Source organism: Petaurus breviceps, unplaced genomic scaffold, assembly GCF_028583685.1.
Source record: "Petaurus breviceps papuanus isolate PSGF00001 unplaced genomic scaffold, PetGlider_PUasm1.0 175, whole genome shotgun sequence".
In the NCBI taxonomy this organism is placed as follows: Eukaryota; Metazoa; Chordata; class Mammalia; order Diprotodontia; family Petauridae; genus Petaurus; species Petaurus breviceps.
The window spans coordinates 8,211,102-8,230,126 of record NW_027185764.1 but is presented as its reverse complement, the minus strand read 5'-3'; the positions used below and the strand labels follow the sequence as shown (position 1 = coordinate 8,230,126).

At 42.4% G+C, this 19,025-nt stretch overlaps 2 protein-coding genes and 1 long non-coding RNA gene across 3 annotated transcripts in view; 2 read left to right on the top strand and 1 right to left on the bottom strand.

The window, feature by feature from the left end:
• ARPC1A (actin related protein 2/3 complex subunit 1A) overlaps nt 1–19,025 on the top strand; it is a 341,638-nt gene that overhangs the window by 239,000 nt on the left and 83,613 nt on the right. The gene's annotated exons all lie outside the window — the stretch shown is intronic.
• MYH16 (myosin heavy chain 16) overlaps nt 1–19,025 on the top strand; it is an 82,203-nt gene that overhangs the window by 33,913 nt on the left and 29,265 nt on the right. Inside the window, exons 16-26 of the mRNA XM_069084738.1 lie at nt 3,092–3,179; nt 3,662–3,779; nt 4,071–4,191; nt 7,289–7,425; nt 9,970–10,051; nt 11,312–11,485; nt 13,121–13,348; nt 14,033–14,137; nt 14,876–14,962; nt 15,172–15,317; nt 17,900–17,990. Coding sequence (XP_068940839.1) covers nt 3,092–3,179; nt 3,662–3,779; nt 4,071–4,191; nt 7,289–7,425; nt 9,970–10,051; nt 11,312–11,485; nt 13,121–13,348; nt 14,033–14,137; nt 14,876–14,962; nt 15,172–15,317; nt 17,900–17,990 — 1,377 coding nt within the window. The remainder of the gene's footprint in view (nt 1–3,091; nt 3,180–3,661; nt 3,780–4,070; nt 4,192–7,288; nt 7,426–9,969; nt 10,052–11,311; nt 11,486–13,120; nt 13,349–14,032; nt 14,138–14,875; nt 14,963–15,171; nt 15,318–17,899; nt 17,991–19,025) is intronic.
• Nucleotides 3,633–19,025, bottom strand: part of LOC138158634 (uncharacterized) — a 34,212-nt gene continuing 18,819 nt past the window's right edge. The window contains exons 2-3 of the long non-coding RNA XR_011167686.1: nt 7,176–7,387; nt 3,633–3,763 (exon numbers count right to left, since the gene is read on the bottom strand). This is a non-coding gene — a long non-coding RNA (uncharacterized lncRNA). The remainder of the gene's footprint in view (nt 3,764–7,175; nt 7,388–19,025) is intronic.

Sequence of the window (19,025 nt, the reverse complement as noted above, 5' to 3'; positions counted from 1 at the left end):
TGACTCCTCTCTAGAGCAATGTCTAATCTCTTCACATATTTTTCTACCACCATAGAGTCATGTGAACTATAAGTGTAGATGGGTTTTTCTTCCTTTCTAAGAATGACTTTTAGAGACTTCCAGTTGTGATATGGTTAGCACTTCTGTTCCTACCAACACCACTGTGAGGCAGGAGTTATCACTGCATGTTTTAGGCAGAAAAATTGAAGCCCAGCAACCAATGTGCTTTATGTATAGCAGGAACGTAAGAAAGATTTTTTTTTCTTAAGTAGATGCCTACTAAATGGGTGAGGAGGGCAGCTAGGTGGCACAGTATATTCAGACCTGGAGTCAGGAAGTCCTGAGTTCAAATGTGGCTTAAGACATTAGCTATGTGACCCTGGGCAAATCACTTAACCCTGTTGCCTCAGTTTCCTCATTTGTAAAATGAACTGGATAAAGGAAATAGTAAAATTACTTCAGTATCTTTGCCAAGAAAACCCCAAAAGGGGCCACAAAGAGTCAGACACAACTGAAAGCAGCTAAACAACAACACTAAATGGAGAATAGTTAAATGAATTGTGGGACTTGAAGATGATGGAATGTTGTACTATAAGAAATGATGAATATAAAGAATACCAAGAAGTATCCGAAGACTTATATGAACTAATACAAAGTGAATTACTAATACAAAGTGTATTAGTAATACAAGTAATTAGTAATACAAAGTGTATTACTAATACAAAGTGTAATACTCACATGAACTAATACAAAGTGAAGTTAGTAGAACCAGGAAATCAATATATATAATATTAACAATAATGTAAATGGAAAGAATAAAAATATCAATTAAAAATCAAAACTTAACCTGTATAATTGTAATGACCAAGCTTGGTCTCAGAGAATATACTGCCCCTTTTGCAGAGGTCAGGAACTATGGGTATGGAACACTGTATACAGTGTCAGACTTTGTGGATGTGTTGGTTAGTTTTACTGAACTTTTTAAAATTTTTTGTCATATAGGATAGCTTTTTGGGTGGGGGAGATTAGAGGAATATGTTGCAGTATGAGAGTGACATAACAAACAAAAGAGAACAATAAAAAAATTTAAGGAGGCAAAAATAAAACAAAAAAAAATTGGTTTTGAATTAGAAAAATGGAAGGCTAAGGCAAAGTCACCATAGAGTCATATGGATTGTAAGGGAAGATGGATTTTTCCTTCTTTCCATGAATCACTTTAGGAGACCTATAGACTTCAGACAATGAAAAGCAATGTTTTAGAGGGCAGCTAGGTGGTGCGGTGAATGGAGCACCAGCCCTGACGTCGGGAGCACCTGAGTTCAAATCCAGCCTTAGACACTTAACACACGTATTAGCTGTGTGACTTTGGGCAAGTCACTTAACCCCAATTGCCATCTTAAAAAAAAGGCAAAAAGAAAAGAAAAGCAATGCTTTGCTTTGTTATTTATAAAGTGCTTTCTTCCCCAGTGATCCTGTGAAGTAGGTAGTCTGATGACGATCATGGATTTAGAACTAGAAATGGCTTCAGGGGCCATTTTGTCCAACACACTCATTCCCGGAGAAAGAACAGAGTCCCAGAAAGTTTTTGTGATTGGCCCAGTCACACAGGACTGCAGATGTTCTAGCTATCTTAACTACTAAGACAAACTTATTCACAACATTCAAAATTTCTCCATTTTCTCAATTTTGGAATCAATTGTGAGACATGGGAAATACTGGCACAGGCCCTCCTAACATGATGTGCCTGCATCAAAGAAGGTGCTATGCTCTATGAGCAAAGCAGAATTGAAGGAGCTCGAAAGAAATGTGAGATGCACGAAAGTAGAGACATTTCCACTCCAACTGTTCATGTGCCTATCTGTGCCTAACCTATGGTAGAGCCTTCTAAGCTTGTGTTGACGTGATCAGCACAGTCTGACACACTGTACATTGACCCAACACAGTGACGTGATGTTAGTCTTCTTCAAGAATGAAGACAACAACCAACTACTGAGGTAATGATGTAGAGTGGTGGCTATTGCACTGGCCCCCCTCAAGTCTGGAAGACCTGAGTTCAAATCCTCCCTGAGGCACTTATTACCTGAATGACCCTGGGTAAGTCACTTGACCTCAGTTTCCTCCTCTGTAAAATGGGGATAATAATAGCACCTATCTCCCAGGGTCATTGTGAGATAATGTAAATAAACTGCTTCATAAGCCTTTAAACACTACAAATGCGAGCTATTATTCTTTGGTATTATATTAGACTATGTAACAGGCACTTTTTACAAATATGACTTAATTTGATGCTTCCAACAATCCTCAGAGGTAGGTGTTATTATTATTACCCCTATTTTACAGATGAGGAAACTCAGGCAAACAGAAACTAAATGACTTGTCCAGGGTCACACAGTTAGCAAATATCTAAGGCTAGATTTGAACTCAGGAAGATGAGTCTTCCTATCCATTTATCACCTAACTGCTGCTCTTTGGCTGGTTGGGTCAAATTTAGGGTCAAGAACAGGAGTTGATTCAGGTCCATTCCTTTACCACTAAATGTGGGAATCCATTTAAATATGTCTGATGCTCTCCCTGTCTACCTGTTAGCAGGGAACGGTGGAAAGGCTGCTGAACTTTTGAGACAGAGGACCTGGGTTCAAACCTAGTTCCGACACTTACTAACTGTGTGACCCTGAGCAATTTCCTCATATGCAAAAACTGAGATTCTATTCATGAAGGCAAAGAACTCAAGTTCAAATCCTGTGTGATTCTGGGCCCATCACGAAAACTTCCTGGGACTCAATTCCTTCTCTGGAAAAGGAGAACATTGGACAAAATGGCCCCTGGGCTTCCTTCCAGTTCTAAATCTATGGTCCTCACTGAACTATGGACTTTCCAGCATCATTGGAGGAAGAAAGTACTTTTTTTATGTTTAATTTTTATTTTCTGTCCCTAATTTTTTCCCTCCCTCTACCCCTTAACTACCCATTGAGAAGCAAGAAATACAAGACCCATTAGTAAAGCACTTTATAAATAGCAAAAGATTTCTTTCCATTGATAAATGAGAGCTGCTCCTATTTCCTCACTGCCTTCACTTGTCTTCCACCCCCAGGAGCAGCTGAACAAGCTGATGACCACACTGCACAGCACTGCCCCCCATTTCGTCCGATGCATCGTCCCTAATGAGTTCAAACAGTCGGGTAAGTACATGGGAAGGGAGGGGAGCTCTCAGAGTCTGAGAGCTGCCTCTGCTCACCAGCTTGTTTCCCAAACCAGCGGTTTGCCCAATATAGTCCTACTTTCAATTAACCCAGCAAGTGGAGGAGGCAGTGAGGGTGCCAAACAATGAATAATCTAAAATTAATTCTGTAATGCTGTGAGACACCTACTTAGTCAGAGGCCACACAGACAGGCACATACACACAGTCACACATTCATAATCTGTTTCCGTGTCTACCACCAAGGCCTTTGAGGCTCAGCCCTAGTGAGAGTGACTTGGAATCCAGCTAGGCAAGGAGGGTAGGGAGACCCCCTTTCCATCTCCTGAAGGTGCCACACATCATCAGCAATGGATCAACGGTGCCAGCTTTCAAGCTGTGTCTCCTTGGGTGGGGAGCTGTCCATCTGTCCCATCTCCTAGGGGAGTACTCACTGTCTCATACCTTTGGCTTTGTTTTGGCAGGGGTGGTTGATGCTCACTTGATCATGCACCAGCTGGCTTGTAATGGTGTCCTGGAAGGCATCCGTATTTGCAGGAAGGGTTTCCCAAACAGATTGCAGTACCCTGAATTCAAACAGAGGTGAGCATCACCTTTCTGATTCCCAACAGCAATCATTTGTGTTCCTCCACCAAAATCTTATAGGTTGATACATTGGTTGAAATATTTTTTGGTAAATATTTTCTTTTATTTCCTTTTCTCCCTCCCCCCTCCAGTCTCAGAAAGGAGAGTAGCTATTGTGGTCATGTACCTGTCCCACTGAGAGAGGAATGAGGAAGCATTTTCAACATGGAAACCTCTGTCTTGAGTCCTGCAGTGACTCCTGTTTGAATAAAGTGTAACTCTCACTCTATTACCTTCCTCTCTATCCAGATATCAAGTGTTGAACCCCAATGTGATCCCTCAGGGATTTGTGGACAATAAGAAGGCTTCAGAACTCTTGCTCAGTTCTATTGACATAGATATAAATGAATATAAAATTGGACACACCAAGGTAGGTTTTTCTGGATACTCTACTTCTTTCATGTAGTCAATGGTCAGTAACACCATTTGTGACATAATGGAAAGCATACTGCATTTAGAGTCTAGAGGACCTAGGTTCAAATCTCATTTCTGATACTTAGTGCTATGTAACTTGGGCACTATGGGCCTTGGTTTCCTCATCAGTAAAATGTGAAATGCTAGTAGGTGTATAGTCAGAGACCACACAGTCAAACATTCATAATCACTTTCATATTTACAAGCAAGGCCCTCAGAGCTCAGCCTTATTGAGAGTTACTTGGAATCCAGTTGGGCAGTGAAGGTAGGGAGACCTCCCCTCCCCACGAGGGTTAGAGAATTAGACTAGATGACTTCAGAGGTCACTTCCAGCTCTAATGAATTAAACCTTAATTAGCGCTATCTTAGCATTATTCCAAAAGATCTGAGAATTAATGAAGGAAAAAAATATTAAGCACTTACTATGTGCCAAGTATACAAGTACCAGGGATACAAATAGAAAATTAATCAGTCCTTATTCTCAAGGAGCTCATACTCTAATTGAAGAAGATTATTCCAATAGGAGAGTCCAGTTGCAAGGCGGATGGAAAGGTCCAAAGTCCTAAAGCTGCAATAGAAGGGCGGAGGGCAAGGCCCAATTGTTGCCTTATAAGAAAAAACTCCTCTATGTAGATAATAAGAATGCTTCATGAAGGGAGCAGAATTTGGCCTACGGCAGTGGCATTAACATGTGTGGGAGAGGGGCCCATGGGGTCATCAAGCCCATCATTCCAAACCACCCACAGCCCAAAGCCCCTGAGCACCCTGCCAATCCCTGATTCATTCTTGACTCAGAGGGAAGGTCACCACCTGACCCTGACTCGTGAGTCACTGGGGTTGTTCATGGTTTCTGTGCCAGCTCCCGGCCCAGCCAAGCTTTGTTAGGCTTCTTCTACAGGCTGGATAGGGTAAATGAGATGAGTGTTCCCTTAAAAGAAACCATGACGTGATGGAGTTGTCAGTTTTCCCTTGTCTTCATGATCAATACCAATCATCAGTGTGGTTTGAAGGAATGAGGCTGGGCTTGTGTGTGTCAGCTGTTTACAGAATCTCAGAGTGACAAAGAGATCTCAGAAGGCATCTAGTCCAACCCATGCCCTGATGTGAATCCCCTGTACAATATCCCCCATAAGTGGCCTTAGGGACAAGGGGTTCAGCCAACCTTCATGCATGTGTATGTGTATGGGTGTATACATGTATGTAAGTATATAGGCATGTGTATATGTGCACATATGTATATCGACACACATGCATACACAAATGGTATTGTGCATGAATGTGTGCACGTGTGTGTATGTGTTTATATGTATGTGCACGAGTGTACATAATGTATGTTTATATGTATATGTGTATATATGTTTATTCCGAGAGGTGAGGCCAATATCACTTGTAATTTACTAATAAAATTGCTCTCACTTGAAACAAATACACTGCACCCAATTTCTTATAATCAAAGAGTCTGCCATATGGTAACTCTGAGTGCAAGTGGAAGTCAGAGACATAAGCTGGGAACCTGCTGAGAATTAATCTTCCAGCTCCTGAGAACCACACATATAATACCAAGGGAAAGCTAGGGACACTCTGTGACTAGATATATTTAAAGGTAAAGATTCCCCACCTCTGTTATGTTCTCATTTGAGACATTTCACCAGCCTCATCTATATATACTCTCATCATCATAATTGATATTTATATAACATGATGAGCTTTTTAAAAAAGCTCTTATTTTTGTTGGTCTTTTCTTTTTACATTACATCCTTTTTCAAATATGTCCCTTCTCTCCCCCTCTCCCACTCCCTCCTGCTATATCCTGGCTGTGGGACCCCGGGAAAGTCATGCAAATTCTCATTGCTCTAGGCCATTGATGTCAAATTCAAATAGAAATGGGGATCACCAAACTGTAGATAAGGATCCCTGTGAGCAGCATAGTGACTTGTAAAACCACATGTTCATGTTTTCAATGTTCTATTGTATTGTATTGTATTTTAAAAAATATTTCCCGCTTACATTTTAATTAGGTTTGGGCCACCCTTGGGAGTGTGTGGTAGGCAGAGGGTGGTGTGTTTGATAACTGCTCAACTCTCTAAGACAGGAGTTCTTAACCTTTTGTGTCCTGGTCCACTGAAGCCCATGGACCCATTCTCAGGATAACATTTTTAAATGAAATAAAATGTAGACTTACAAAAGAAACCAATTATATTGAAATATAGTTAGCAAAAAACAAAAGGCAGTGAATAGAGTGCTGGGCCTAGAGTCAGGAAGACATATCTTCCTAAGTTCCAATCTGGCCTTAGACACTTACTAGCTGTGTGACCCTGAGCAAGTCATTTACCCTGTTTGCCTCAGTTTCCTCATCTGTAAAAAAATGAGCTGGAGAAAGAAATGGCAAACTACTCCAGTATCTTTGTCAAGAAAACCCTAAATGGGGTCATGAAGTCAGACATGACTGAAAAATATATAAGCAAGTACATGGATTGTAATATGTACTTGCATTGGTAAAAGGGGTTTCCTTACCTGCAGATTCATTAAACCAGTGAAATCACTGGTCCAATCCCTGCTCCCTTTTCTTTACCTACTCAGAGAGCCGTCTCTTATACAGATTGGAAAAAAAAAAAGCAGCTCTGCAAAACTAACCAAGTGTCAATAACACCTGATGGTATTCCCATTTGTCAAATGCTTTACAATTCACCATCTCATTGGTGCCCTGCAGCAGCCCTGAGAAGCAGGTGCCACATGAATGGCCCCACATTTTAAAAATACTCCCATCACACTTCGGTAAATTATTTCCAGCTTACCCTGCATACCCTCGTTTCTACGTGGCTGTTTGTATGTTGTCTCCCCCATTAAACTGAGCTCCTGGAAAGCCTTTCTTTTTTGTTCCCAGCATTTGCCACGATGCCTGACACATAGGAGGGACTCACTAAGTGACTTTTGACTTACTGACTTCCTGCTCTGCTTAACACTGAGCACTCTCCCAAGGAGCTGCCTGCAGTGCAGGCAAGGGTGACATTCCTGGAAACCGAGGCTCCTAGGCTGCTTGCTTGCTTTCCTAGGTGTTCTTCCGGGCTGGAATCTTGGCCAAACTGGAAGACATGCGAGATGAACGCCTGGCCAAAATCATGACCATGCTTCAGTGCCGTCTCCGGGGTTTCCTAATGAGGGTTGAATTCAAAAAGATGCTAGAAAGAAGGTATCATCTTTTTTTTTTTAAACCAAACCAAACATGGCAGAAAGAACCACTCATATCCTGTTAGACATAGCTAGGCACCTACTCCTAAGACTATATAATAAAATAGATTGAGCTTCAGTCTCTTCCCCAGTCCTAAACACTGGATGACACCCTCTTAGCGTGATGACAACCTCAGCATCACAGGAATAATAACAATGACCAGAATTTACAGAGTGCTTAATGGTTTGCAAAGCACTGTGCATATGGTATCTCACTTGATTTTCACAACAACCCCATGAGGAAGGTGCTATGATTATTGTTTTTGCAGATTTTGTAGATGGGGAAATAGACAGAGAGCGATTAAGTAGCTTGCCCAGGGTCACCCAGATAAGAAACTGTCTGAGGCAAGATTTAAACTCAGGACTATCCTAATTCTAAGTCAGGGGTGGGGAATGTGCAGCCTCGAGGTCACATGCGGCCCTCTAGATCCAAAAGTACAGCCCTTTCCCTGAATCCAAACTATTATGTTACTGGAGAGGGAGAATCTGTTAGCCAGGCAATCACTGACTTGGGACTTAACTTTGTTTGCCTTTATTTATGTTTAAGAATTTTTTATTCACATAACTTAAATTTAAAAAATTACAAAATAAGAAAAAAACCACTTCTATGTACACAGCAGAACATAGAGGATTCAATATAAAACTGTAGATTTCCATTTCAGACTGTTTACTTTTTTTTAACTATGTAATACATGCTATACATTGTTTTCAAATACCCTGCTTTCCAGTGCTTCCTTCTAAATTTTCTTTTGTTCTCTCTTGTACTTTTTATTTTTTTCTCCCTCCCTCTCCACCCTGCCCTAGAGAAAGCTACAATTAAGTACACATATACACATATACATACATATAAACACACACAAATATACATATATTGTACACATATATAACTATGAGTTCTTTCTCTGGCGGTGAATAGCATCTTCCTTCATAGGTCCAAGTCTTTCTGTGTTTTTTAAAATCAGCCAACTCACCATTTCTTACAGTGTAATAGTATTCTATCACAATCATATACTACAACGTGCCTAGCCATTCCCCAATTGAAGGGCATCTATCATTTTAACTTATCTGATAAATGTAAGGTGATATCTCAAAGTTATATTAATTTGTATTTCTCTCATCAATAATGATTTCGAGAATTTTTTCATATGAGTCTATACAGTTTTGATTTCTTTATTGAAAAACTGTCTGTTCATATCCTTTGACTATTTATCAGTTGGAGAGTTTGCCTTTGTTTATTGAGGCATCCAGGAGGGACCTCTGCTAGGTGATGAAGTAGATAGAGTACTGGCTACAGAGTCAGGAAGACCTGAGTTCAAATCTTGCTTAGACACTTAGTAGTTGAGTGATCTGGGGAAATTCACCTAACTTCTCTCCATCTCACTTTATGCATTTGTAAAGTGAGGCTAATGACAGCACCTACCTCACAAGATTATTGTGAAGATCAAATATTATTCATATATTATCCATACAAAAAAATCCATGGGTCAAGTATGTGTGTGTGTAAAGTTCTTTGCAAACCTTAAAGTGCTATATAAGGGACATTTATGAATTACTATCCCATTGTCACCCAGCAGAGATTGTGTTTTGTCTTTCTTACTCGACACTCTTACAGGCCATAGGGAAGTGATGACATGACTTGCAATTGAATTGGATTTGAGTGAGGGAGGGCTGTGCAAAGTCACCGGGCTCACTTCCTCCTCCAGAGCCATCATCCATCCATCACGAAGCAGAGAGATTAATAGGACAAATAATATTTGATTACCATGGAGGGGAGGGAAGGGAAGAATATTGAGGGAAAAAAAATTGGGTTATGGGATGCTGGTAGCCCAGTTGGACACTCCCAGAGAGTCTTAAGAAGCCAGTGTCAAACATCAAAGCATTGGATACTTCAGGGTAGACACAGAGGAATGTTAGAAATGGCAGGAGCTGCCAGAGACAAGCTTTGCCAATATTCTAATATTGTCTAGGGCCAAACCTGAATGGCTGCCCTTCCTTGTCTTTCCTCCAATACACCTGATAGTCAACTCCTTTCAATGCCTGCATAATCATGATATTCTTCATCGCTCTCTGCCCTACCATCATGATCTGGGTAGCAACAATAATATTTTTTGTTACCATGAGACCACTATATTCTCATTATACTTAATTTTTTTATTTTCTGAGGACCAGTTAGTGAAGAAATAAATGAACTCTCTAGAGTCAGTGCCCCGCCTTTCCCAAACCTCTAACAGTTGTCTAGGAATGGGCTTAGCATTTCATCATCTGTCCCCTTATCTTGCTGATGACTGCATTTTTCTGATCACTATCCTGATTCCCTTCCTGTCTCGCCAGACTCATTGCTCACAGTCCGAGACAGAACAAAGAGAGATGATACATCTCTAGAATGTATCTTCATGTCTGAACAATGCCTACCACCTACTCCCTTCTTTCTCCATTCCCCTTCCCCCGGGTACTGATACCATGCCCTCCACCCCCAACTCATGTAATCCCTTGGGTTTCATTGCAGAATGGGCCTGAAAGTCATTCAGCGAAACATCCGCAAGTTCCTGCAGCTTCGGTTCTGGGGCTGGTGGAAACTATACAATAAGGTGAGGGGAGAAGCATGTGACAAACCCAAGCTCAGTTTCCTTCTCTGTTGAATGATGGGGGGCAGGGTGGACTAGATTACTTCTAGGGCAGGAGTTCTCAACTGTTTTTGATATCATGGACCAGTCTGGTGAAGCCTATGGACCCCTTCTCAGACTAATGTTTTTAAATGTAGAAAAGAATACATAGGATTGAAAAGGAAACCAATTATAATGAAATACAGTTATCAAAATGATTAAAAAAAAAACCCAACAACCAACTGTACCTCAGGTTAAGAACCCTTGTTCTAAGGTGTCTCCCTGCTCTAACATTCTGTGATCACACAATTAAAACATGAGTAGTCATTCCCCCTCGTTTGAGAATGGAAAGGATTTGGCTTCCTATGTAGCCACATGGGGAATCCAGGAAATAGGGGCACTTTAGAAATAAGGAAAAGTCTTTCTCCTGGGGGAGGGGGTGGCAGGCAGAGATATTGTATATCTCTCAGAGGTGAAAGACTGATATACTATATGTTTCAAGACCAACTCCAAATAAAACCCATCTATAAAGAAGGGTGTTTTGATATGAAAGTTTATTTGCTTTTTTGTTGTTTGTTGTTGTTCAGACCTGTGATTTATTCAATTGGCATAAGGATTTCCCAGTGTGGAAATTCTTTCCACCAATGTAGCCTGGCAGCTCATTTATAACTCATGAGCATTGTCAGGGGGCTATGAGGGGTTAAGTGATTGGCTCATGGTCCCAGAGAAAATATACATTAGACATAGGATTTGAGCCCAGGTCTTCCTGATCCCTCTGCCACATTAGGTCTTACATATTAAGATGTAAATAAGTGGAAGGTTCAAAATAGTCATGTCTAAAGTATTGATGGATTTAAAGATGGGCTCTTCACTCCCTCTCGGAGGATGTAAAAGCAGCTTAGGCACATAGCCCCGTTAGGTGCTATTATTAGGTCTTAGACTCAACTCTGGCATTTGAACCCAACCTTAATATTTCCTGAAATTCAATTCTCAAAAACAAAACTCTTCTCAGAAACATTCCCAAGGACATATAGATGACTTCAGAACAATTAGTTATCTTTATATTTTAAGCATGACCTTTTTTGGCTGAGGTCAATTTAAAAACCAAGAGTAGTGTAATTAAGGTCAAATCGAGCTATCTGGTGAACAACTGTCTGGTTCCTCTTCACTTATATAGTGGATACAGCAACTGTCCCAGAGGAAATTCTCTCCCTAACCCCATTATGGGCACTGCTTGTCACACAGGTAAAGCCTCTTCTGAATGTGGCTCGGCAGGAAGAGGAGATGAAGGCCAAGGAGGAAGAGCTGAGGAATGCCATGTCCAAGGCACAGGAGCTAATCACCAAGGTCAAGGAACTGGAAGAAAAAGCGGCCACACTCAGCCAGGAGAAGAATGACCTGACCATCCAGCTGCAGGCAGTATGTGAGCTAAGGGATTGGGAGCAGAAGGCGTTGCTAAGAGAAGGAACCATGGTTCTTCCCAATCTCTGGGGTCATAGTTATGCCAGACAATTAGTCACTCGGTGCAAAGAATGAAGAGATGAGGGCAGAGGAAGCTTTTCTGAGAAGCTGTATCACACTGGTCTATTAGCAAGTCTGACTAATGGGAAGTTTCTCTTGTCTTCTTTTCCACCCTATGGCAATGCCACCTCAGCCTGGGAGTGAGGCACCCCTATTAGAAAGCCTAAACAGCCTTCATTAAACATTTCTTTGCATGGGCACCGTGCCAGACACTGGGTGAAGTGATTCAGGCAGATATGTTCCCTATCCATCCAGTTAAGGGGTAATTGGTTGTATAGGGACAGAAATGAGACCTGTGATTTCATTGCTATAGAGAACTTCCAGATGAGGAAAATCCTTCTACCAATGTAGGGTGGTGTCTCCTCTGCAATGCAGGGCCTTAGAGGGTTGCCTGGAACACTAAGAGGTGAAATGATTTGTCAAGGGTCACATAGCTAACGTATGTCTGAGGCAAGACTTGAACCCTGGTCATCCCAGCTCTCTGTCCATTATATCACACTGCCTCTTAATCAGATGTAAAATGGTACAGTGATGCTCTTAATAAAAATAAAGTTGGGGGCAGCTAGGTGGCGCAGTGAATAGAGCACCAACCCTGGAATCAGGAGGACCTGAGTTCAAATCCGGCCTCAGACACTTAACACTTACTAGTTGTGTGACCTTGGGCAAGTCACTTGACCCCAAATGCCCTGCCTTCCCCCTCCAAAAAGCAAAAAAATAAAGAAATAAAAATAAAGTTGGGTCAGATTCCCACCCAACCCTAAACCTCTTAATATCTGGCATAGGTATGATTTTTCTCCACAGTTTTCTCAAAAAGTATCATCTCACTTTTATCCTGCCCCCATCTTTGTGAATTAGAAGTGGTATTCTAGGGTGGTTAGGTGGCGCAGTGAGTAAAGTGCCGGCCCCAGAGTCAGGAGGACCCGAGTTCGGTTCCAGCCTCAGACACAACACCCACACAAAAAAAACTAGCCCTGTAACCTTGGGCAAGTTACTTAACCTTAATTGCCCTCTAAAAGGAAAAAAAAAAAAAGAAATGATATTATAATCCCCATTTGAGAATAGGGGAAACTGGGGCCTAGAGAGGATGGATGACATAGTTAAGGTCACTGAGCAGATAATTAATGGGCTACCTTTCTATTTTTTTGCTTCTTAAAGCGCTTTCACATCTATTACCTTCATTTGATCCCTGAAACAACCCTATGAAGTCGATATCCTCATTTCATGGAAGAGGAAACCGAGGCACGAAGCATTGCCATCTAAGTTCACATAGCTATTCAATGACAGGGCTATGGCCAGAGCCCAGACCCCCTGATTCACAGCCTCACACTCTTGCCACTAGGCCCTGTTTCCTCTCCCATGCATTACCAAAGGGCACGTGAATGGCCTTTTCCTCCAGTCCCCACTTCTGCAGAGCTCGGGCACCACCAATCTTCTTGCCCATTCAGAAATCATCTCTAGGTCCTTTGTGGATAGGGTGTTAAGAGATCCTTTCCGGACTCCGTCCCTTTTACTGAAACCCCTTCCTTTCCTTAGGAACAAGAGAACCTGTCGGATGCAGAGGAGCGCCTCACTCAGATGATGAAAACCAAAATGGACCTGGAAAGTCAGATTTCAGACATGCGGGAGAGGCTGGAGGAGGAGGAGGGCGTCGCCGCTTCCCTCAGCGCCACTAAGCGCAGGCTGGAAGGGGAGATGAGCGACCTGAAACGGGACCTCGAGGGCGTCGAAACTACCTTGGCTAAGACAGAGAAGGAGAAACAGGTAGAGACGGAATTCACCAGCGTTGTCAGCTCGAGGAGAGGCCCCAGCACCGCCACCACCATTCCTAACCAGGCACCATTTCAAAAGGCTCCTTCATTAATGCCAAAGTGCAAACTGCTAGTCAGGGCCCTGGGCAAATACATGGATAAGGTCTCTAGTCCAAGACTGACCATTCATCCTCTTGCCTGGGATTGCCTCCTTCGACTGCTGCAACTGTTGGTTGCTATTATCCTTCCCCTGATGCCGAAACAAACACAGCTTTCCTTTAGTTCCTAGGCCTCCCTCCTCTCAGCATGGAGAGTCCTTCCAATCAGCAGAGCCCTCTCCTGCCCAAGGTCTTGCTCATTCCCTCTCCTCCAACACAGCAGATTCCTCCTTAAATGTGCTCTTCTGTCCTTATTGTCAAATTGCTGCCTCTGGGAATGAGCCCATTCTCCTGGAGACCCCTTGATGCTACTCCAAGACTCCAGACGATGAGATTGTTTTTTGACTTACAAGTCTTAGAACCACTGGGCCTTTGATATGCCTGCCTTACCTCTCCATGTGAGAAGGTGTGCATGGCAAACCCACTAATTTCTGATTGGACTGGGCTTAGGCACTATCTTGTAGTGATCTTTTCACACTCCTAGGGTTGGGGTGACTTCTCACTATAAATACCACTATCTTCCCCTCTCCAATCTGTAGGCCTTGGATCACAAAGTGCGGACCTTGAGTGGAGACCTCTCCCTCCGAGAAGACTCCATAGGCAAGCTCCAGAAGGAGAAGAGGGCTCTGGAGGAACTTCACCAGGTAGAAATATATACTTGACTGGTGTTCACCCTTTGCTGATTATGAGGCCTGACATTCCATATGGCCAAGTTAGGCTGGGCTGCCTTCAAGTTTCATTCCAAATATCCCATGCTTTTTAAGGGGGGCAGGGGACCACTTAGGTGGGGAGACTCACCAGCTTTCTGAGGGCTGTTACCGTCTAGTGTTGTGCCTATAGAAGTATTGCAGAGTCCTGGGATGGCTGTATGGTGAATTCTGATCACTCCCATTTGTCTCTGACAATGTAGAGTGAAGCGTCTCTTCTCTTAGAGTCACTAAATAAATGTTCAGCATAGCAGAGACTCAATACTAAATAAAACTGCTGGCACTGCAGTCAGAAGATCTGGATTCAAATCCCACTTCTGATATTATCTGTGAGACACTGGACAAGCCATTTAACTTCCCTGGGCCTCAATTTCCACAACTGCAAAATAAGGACATTGGACTTTATGGCCTCTGTAGAGACCTTCTTTAAGTTCTAGATCTATGTTCTGTCATCAATAAGCTATTTGAATTTAGGTTAATTTTCAGCAGCAGTTGACTCTTTTTCCACATTGAGCAAAATAACCCAGGGCTGGCAACACAGGATCAGCACTGATTCAGTCAATGGGTACTACGTCCAACTCTTGTGGCAGGTGCTCCTTATAAAAGAGAGAGGCCCTTGCCTCTCTGTACACTCTCTCCCTCATCAGCTTCTTCTGGGGATTTTTTTCCTTCCAGAAAACTCTTGATGACCTACAAGCTGAGGAAGACAAGGTGAATCATCTAACGAAAAATAATAGCAAACTTGGCACCCAGATCCACGAGGTGAGACCCAGTTGGTGTGGAATTCTTAGAAGTCCTCACTCCTATTTGGGGGAAGCGATGTGGGAGGTGGAAGATGCCTTACTTGTTGCCCCAGTACTTGTGGCATTCTGGCCGAATAACCAATCGTGTGCCCTTTGCCTGGGTTTTTTTTCTTGTTTTTGTCTCTGATTTCCCTCCCTCACCTTCTCTTCACTTTCTTGTCTCCACAGCTGGAAGACAACTGGGAACAAGAAAAGAAGATCCGGGCTGAGGTAGAGAAGGCTCGCCGGAAAGCCGAGAGTGACTTGAAGATGACCATTGATAACCTGAATGAGATGGAGAGAGCTAAGCTCGATCTGGAGGAGGTGGTTAAGAAGTATGTGCTCTTACGTATGATTTACTCTAGCTATAGAGAGGCAGTGATACATAGTGGATAGGGAGATCATTAGAGCATGTTTTATTTTGCTTTTTGGAGGACAATTGGGGTTAAATGACTTGCCCAAGGTCACATGGCTAGTTCTGTGTTAAGTGTCTGAGGCCTGATTTGAACTCAGGTCCTCCTGACTCCAGGGCCAGTGCTCTATTCATTGCACCACCTAGCCACCCCTATTAGAGCATCTTTAAAGTGTTTACTGAATGCTATGTCCTATGGCTTGGGATATAAATATAAGTAAAGACAGTCCCTACTCTCAAGGTAGGGATTCTAATTTTAGCTTTACAATCTAATTCTAGATTCTACATTCTAATAGGGGGAAAACACATTAAAATGGGAAATGGAAATGGGAGAAGAGGAGAGGAGAGCAGGATCAGCCTTAAAGTCAAGAAGTTTTTGTTTGGTTGTGTCCAATTCATTGTGACCTCATTTGGGGCTTTCTTGGCAAAGATACTGGAATTGTTTACCATTTCCTTCTCCAACTCATTTTGCATATGAGGAAACTGAGGCAAACAGAGGGAAGTGACTTGTCCAGGGTTACATAGCTACTAAATGTCTGAGGTCTCATTTGAACTCAGGTGTTTCGGACTCCAGGCCTGGTACTCTGTCCACTACACCACCTAGCTAGAGAACCAGTGTTCCAGTTAGACCTCTGACAATACTGAAGATGTGGTCTTAGCCAAGTCATTTAACTTCTATGTCCCAGGCAACTCTCTAAAACTCTGTATTGCAGAGATTCTACTAACTCACAAAGGTACAGGGAATTAAATTTCCTCATCTGGGACTTCCCTTTGCCAGTGAAATCATAGGGCAGGTAAAAAGACAAAAAATGAAAAACTCAAATTAATTATAGAGCATTCAGAATTACCCAGGGAACACATTTACCTAGTAGAGATTTGCCTCAATTATACTAATACACATTTCTAAGGCACTTTCTTCAGAAAAACCCTATGAAGTGGGGCAGCTAGGTGGCGCAGTGAATAGAGCACCAGCCCTGGAGTCAGGAGGACCTGGGTTCGGATCTGGCCTCAGAGACTTAACACAAGAACTAGTCGTGTGACCTTAGGCAAGTCACAACCCCAATTGCCCTCCCCCCCCAAAAAAACCCCTATGAAGTAGTTAGTACTATAAGGTGTATTACTACCCCCTTTGACAAATAAGGAGACTCAGATGAGACTCAGAGGGAGCTCACAAAAAGTAGCAATGCTGGGATTCAAATCCAGGTTCTTTTACTCTATATTAAATCCTCCTTCCATCATATCACTGTCTCCCCAGTACCATCTTCTGACTGAACTGGTCAGAGGGGTAACCATGTTTTGAGGCCTCTAATTTCTAAAACTGTCACCTGAATGTAGGACTCATGGATATACTTTTACTTTTTGGTGAAAAGCTGAATCTTTTGGAGGCATTGAAATTGTTTATCTCTGGGCGGGGGGAGGGGGTTAGATAGGTGGCACAGTGAATAGAGCACCAGCCCTGGAGTCAGGAGGACCTGAGTTCAAATCTGACCTCAGATGCTTAATACTTACTAGCCGTGTGACCTTGGACAAGTCACTTAATCCCAATTGTCTTGCCCCCCCCCCCCAAAAAAAAAAGCAAAAACATTTTTTTAATCTCTTTTGCTTTTACATTGCCTTCATTTCCAAAAATATCCCTTCATTCTCCCCTATTATGTAACATAACACAGAAAGTTTAACAAACCAAACAATACATAAAACCAAGTCTAACAATGTTCCACACCCGTACTGCCCTACCTCTACAAAGATGGGGGCGTGGAGGTGTATTTCCTTATCTCTTCTTTGGAACTAAGCTAGGTTATAATAACAGAACAATCCGTTTTGTGGTCCTCTTTTCATTTTCAATGTTGTGGTCATTGTGTATATTGTTTTCCTGGTTCTACTTTCTTCACTTGGCACCAATTCGTATACATCTTCCCATATCTCTCTGCATTCATCACATTCATTGTTTCTTCCAGAAGAATAATATTCTACTACATTCATTTACCACAATTTGTTTAGCTATTCCCCAAAGACAGACATTTACTTTGTTTCTAATTCCTTACTATTATTTTTTAAAAGTGCCTCTGTGAATATTTTGATATATCTGGGACTTTATTTCTCTCTTTCACCTCCTTGGGAAATATGCCGAGCAGTAGAATTTATGGGTCTGCAGATATGAACCTTTTATTCACTATTTTACCATAATTGCAAATTGCTTTCCAGAATGACTAACCAATTCACAGGGAAAATGTTTGATAATCTTTCCCCATAAAGCTAGAGCTGAGGATTTTGCTAAAGGATCTCACTGATCCATAGGACGAGAAGACACTTGCCTAGTCTTGAGGTCCCTTGGAGGGAAGAAGAAGGAAGAACGTCCTTTCAGTTACAAGAAGAAGAAGAATTCTGTCCTGTCTTCCTCTCCCCTGCCCCCAAGGCTCTCTCTTGAATCCTATTCTGGCCCTGGATAGCTTTCCTGAGAGTAAAATCCCACCTCTTGACACTTACTGTGTTTTGTTCTCTCCTTAGGAGAGACATGGAGATCAATTCTGTCAACTCCAAGTATGAGGATGAGCAATCTTTGAATTCCACACTGCAGAGGAAACTGAAAGAACACCAGGTGAAGAGAGAAAAGAGAAGCCCGAATCCCCTTGGAATTACTTTCTTTTTTCTTCTCCACTTTACATCATTTGTTTTAATCCATGGGATTCTCAGTCTGTAAGCCACTCATTGACCATTTATTAAGCACTTAGTATGTGCCAACAGTTGGAAATACAGAGAAAGACAAAACCATGAACCTTGCCCTCAAGAAGCTTACATTCTGATGGGGAGACATACAAGATATATACAGTGTAAATGGAAGATACTCTCAGAGGGAAGGTACTAGCAAGGGGAGGGGCTGGCAAAGGCCTCCTGCACAAAGCAGGATTGGGACTGAGTCTTGAAGGAAGCCAGGCCAACTCAGAAGCAGAGGGGAGAGAGGAGAGCCAGGTGGTAGGACTCGTGGCCAAGAGGAGGGCCCACTGCAATGCTTTTTACCTTGGAACTTTCTCTCTGGTTGGAGAAATTCATCTATAAATTGAAGGGATTGGACAGGTTGGTCTCTCAAGTCCCTCCCAACTCTAGACCTATGATCCGAAGCCCAGGAAAAGGTCAAACAGTGACAAGCATGTCCGTGTCCCAGCTTGTGTCCAAAGTCAAAGTCCCACCCAAACTTGGCTCATATTAGAAGCATCTGGTGGCAAAGTGGATAGAGAATTGAACCTGGAGCTAGGAAGTCCTGAATTCAAATCCGACTTTAGATACATATTAGCTGTTCAACACTAGGCAAATAATGTTTCTGCCTTAGTTTCCTCAACTGTAAAATGGAGATAATAAATGAACTACCTCCCAGGGTGGTTGTGAGGATCAAATAAGATAATAGCTGTAAAGCACCTAGCACAGTAGTAGATATTTGGTAAGTCCTTCCTTCCTTCCTTCCTTCCTTCCTTCCTTCCTTCCTTCCTTCCTTCCTTCCTTCCTTCCTTCTTTCCTCTCTTTCTCTCTCTCTTTTTCCTTTCTCTCTCTTCCTTCTTTCCTTTCTCTTTCTTTCTTCCTTCCTTCCTTCTTTCCTTCCTTCCTTCCTTCCTTCCTTCCTTCCTTCCTTCCTTCCTTC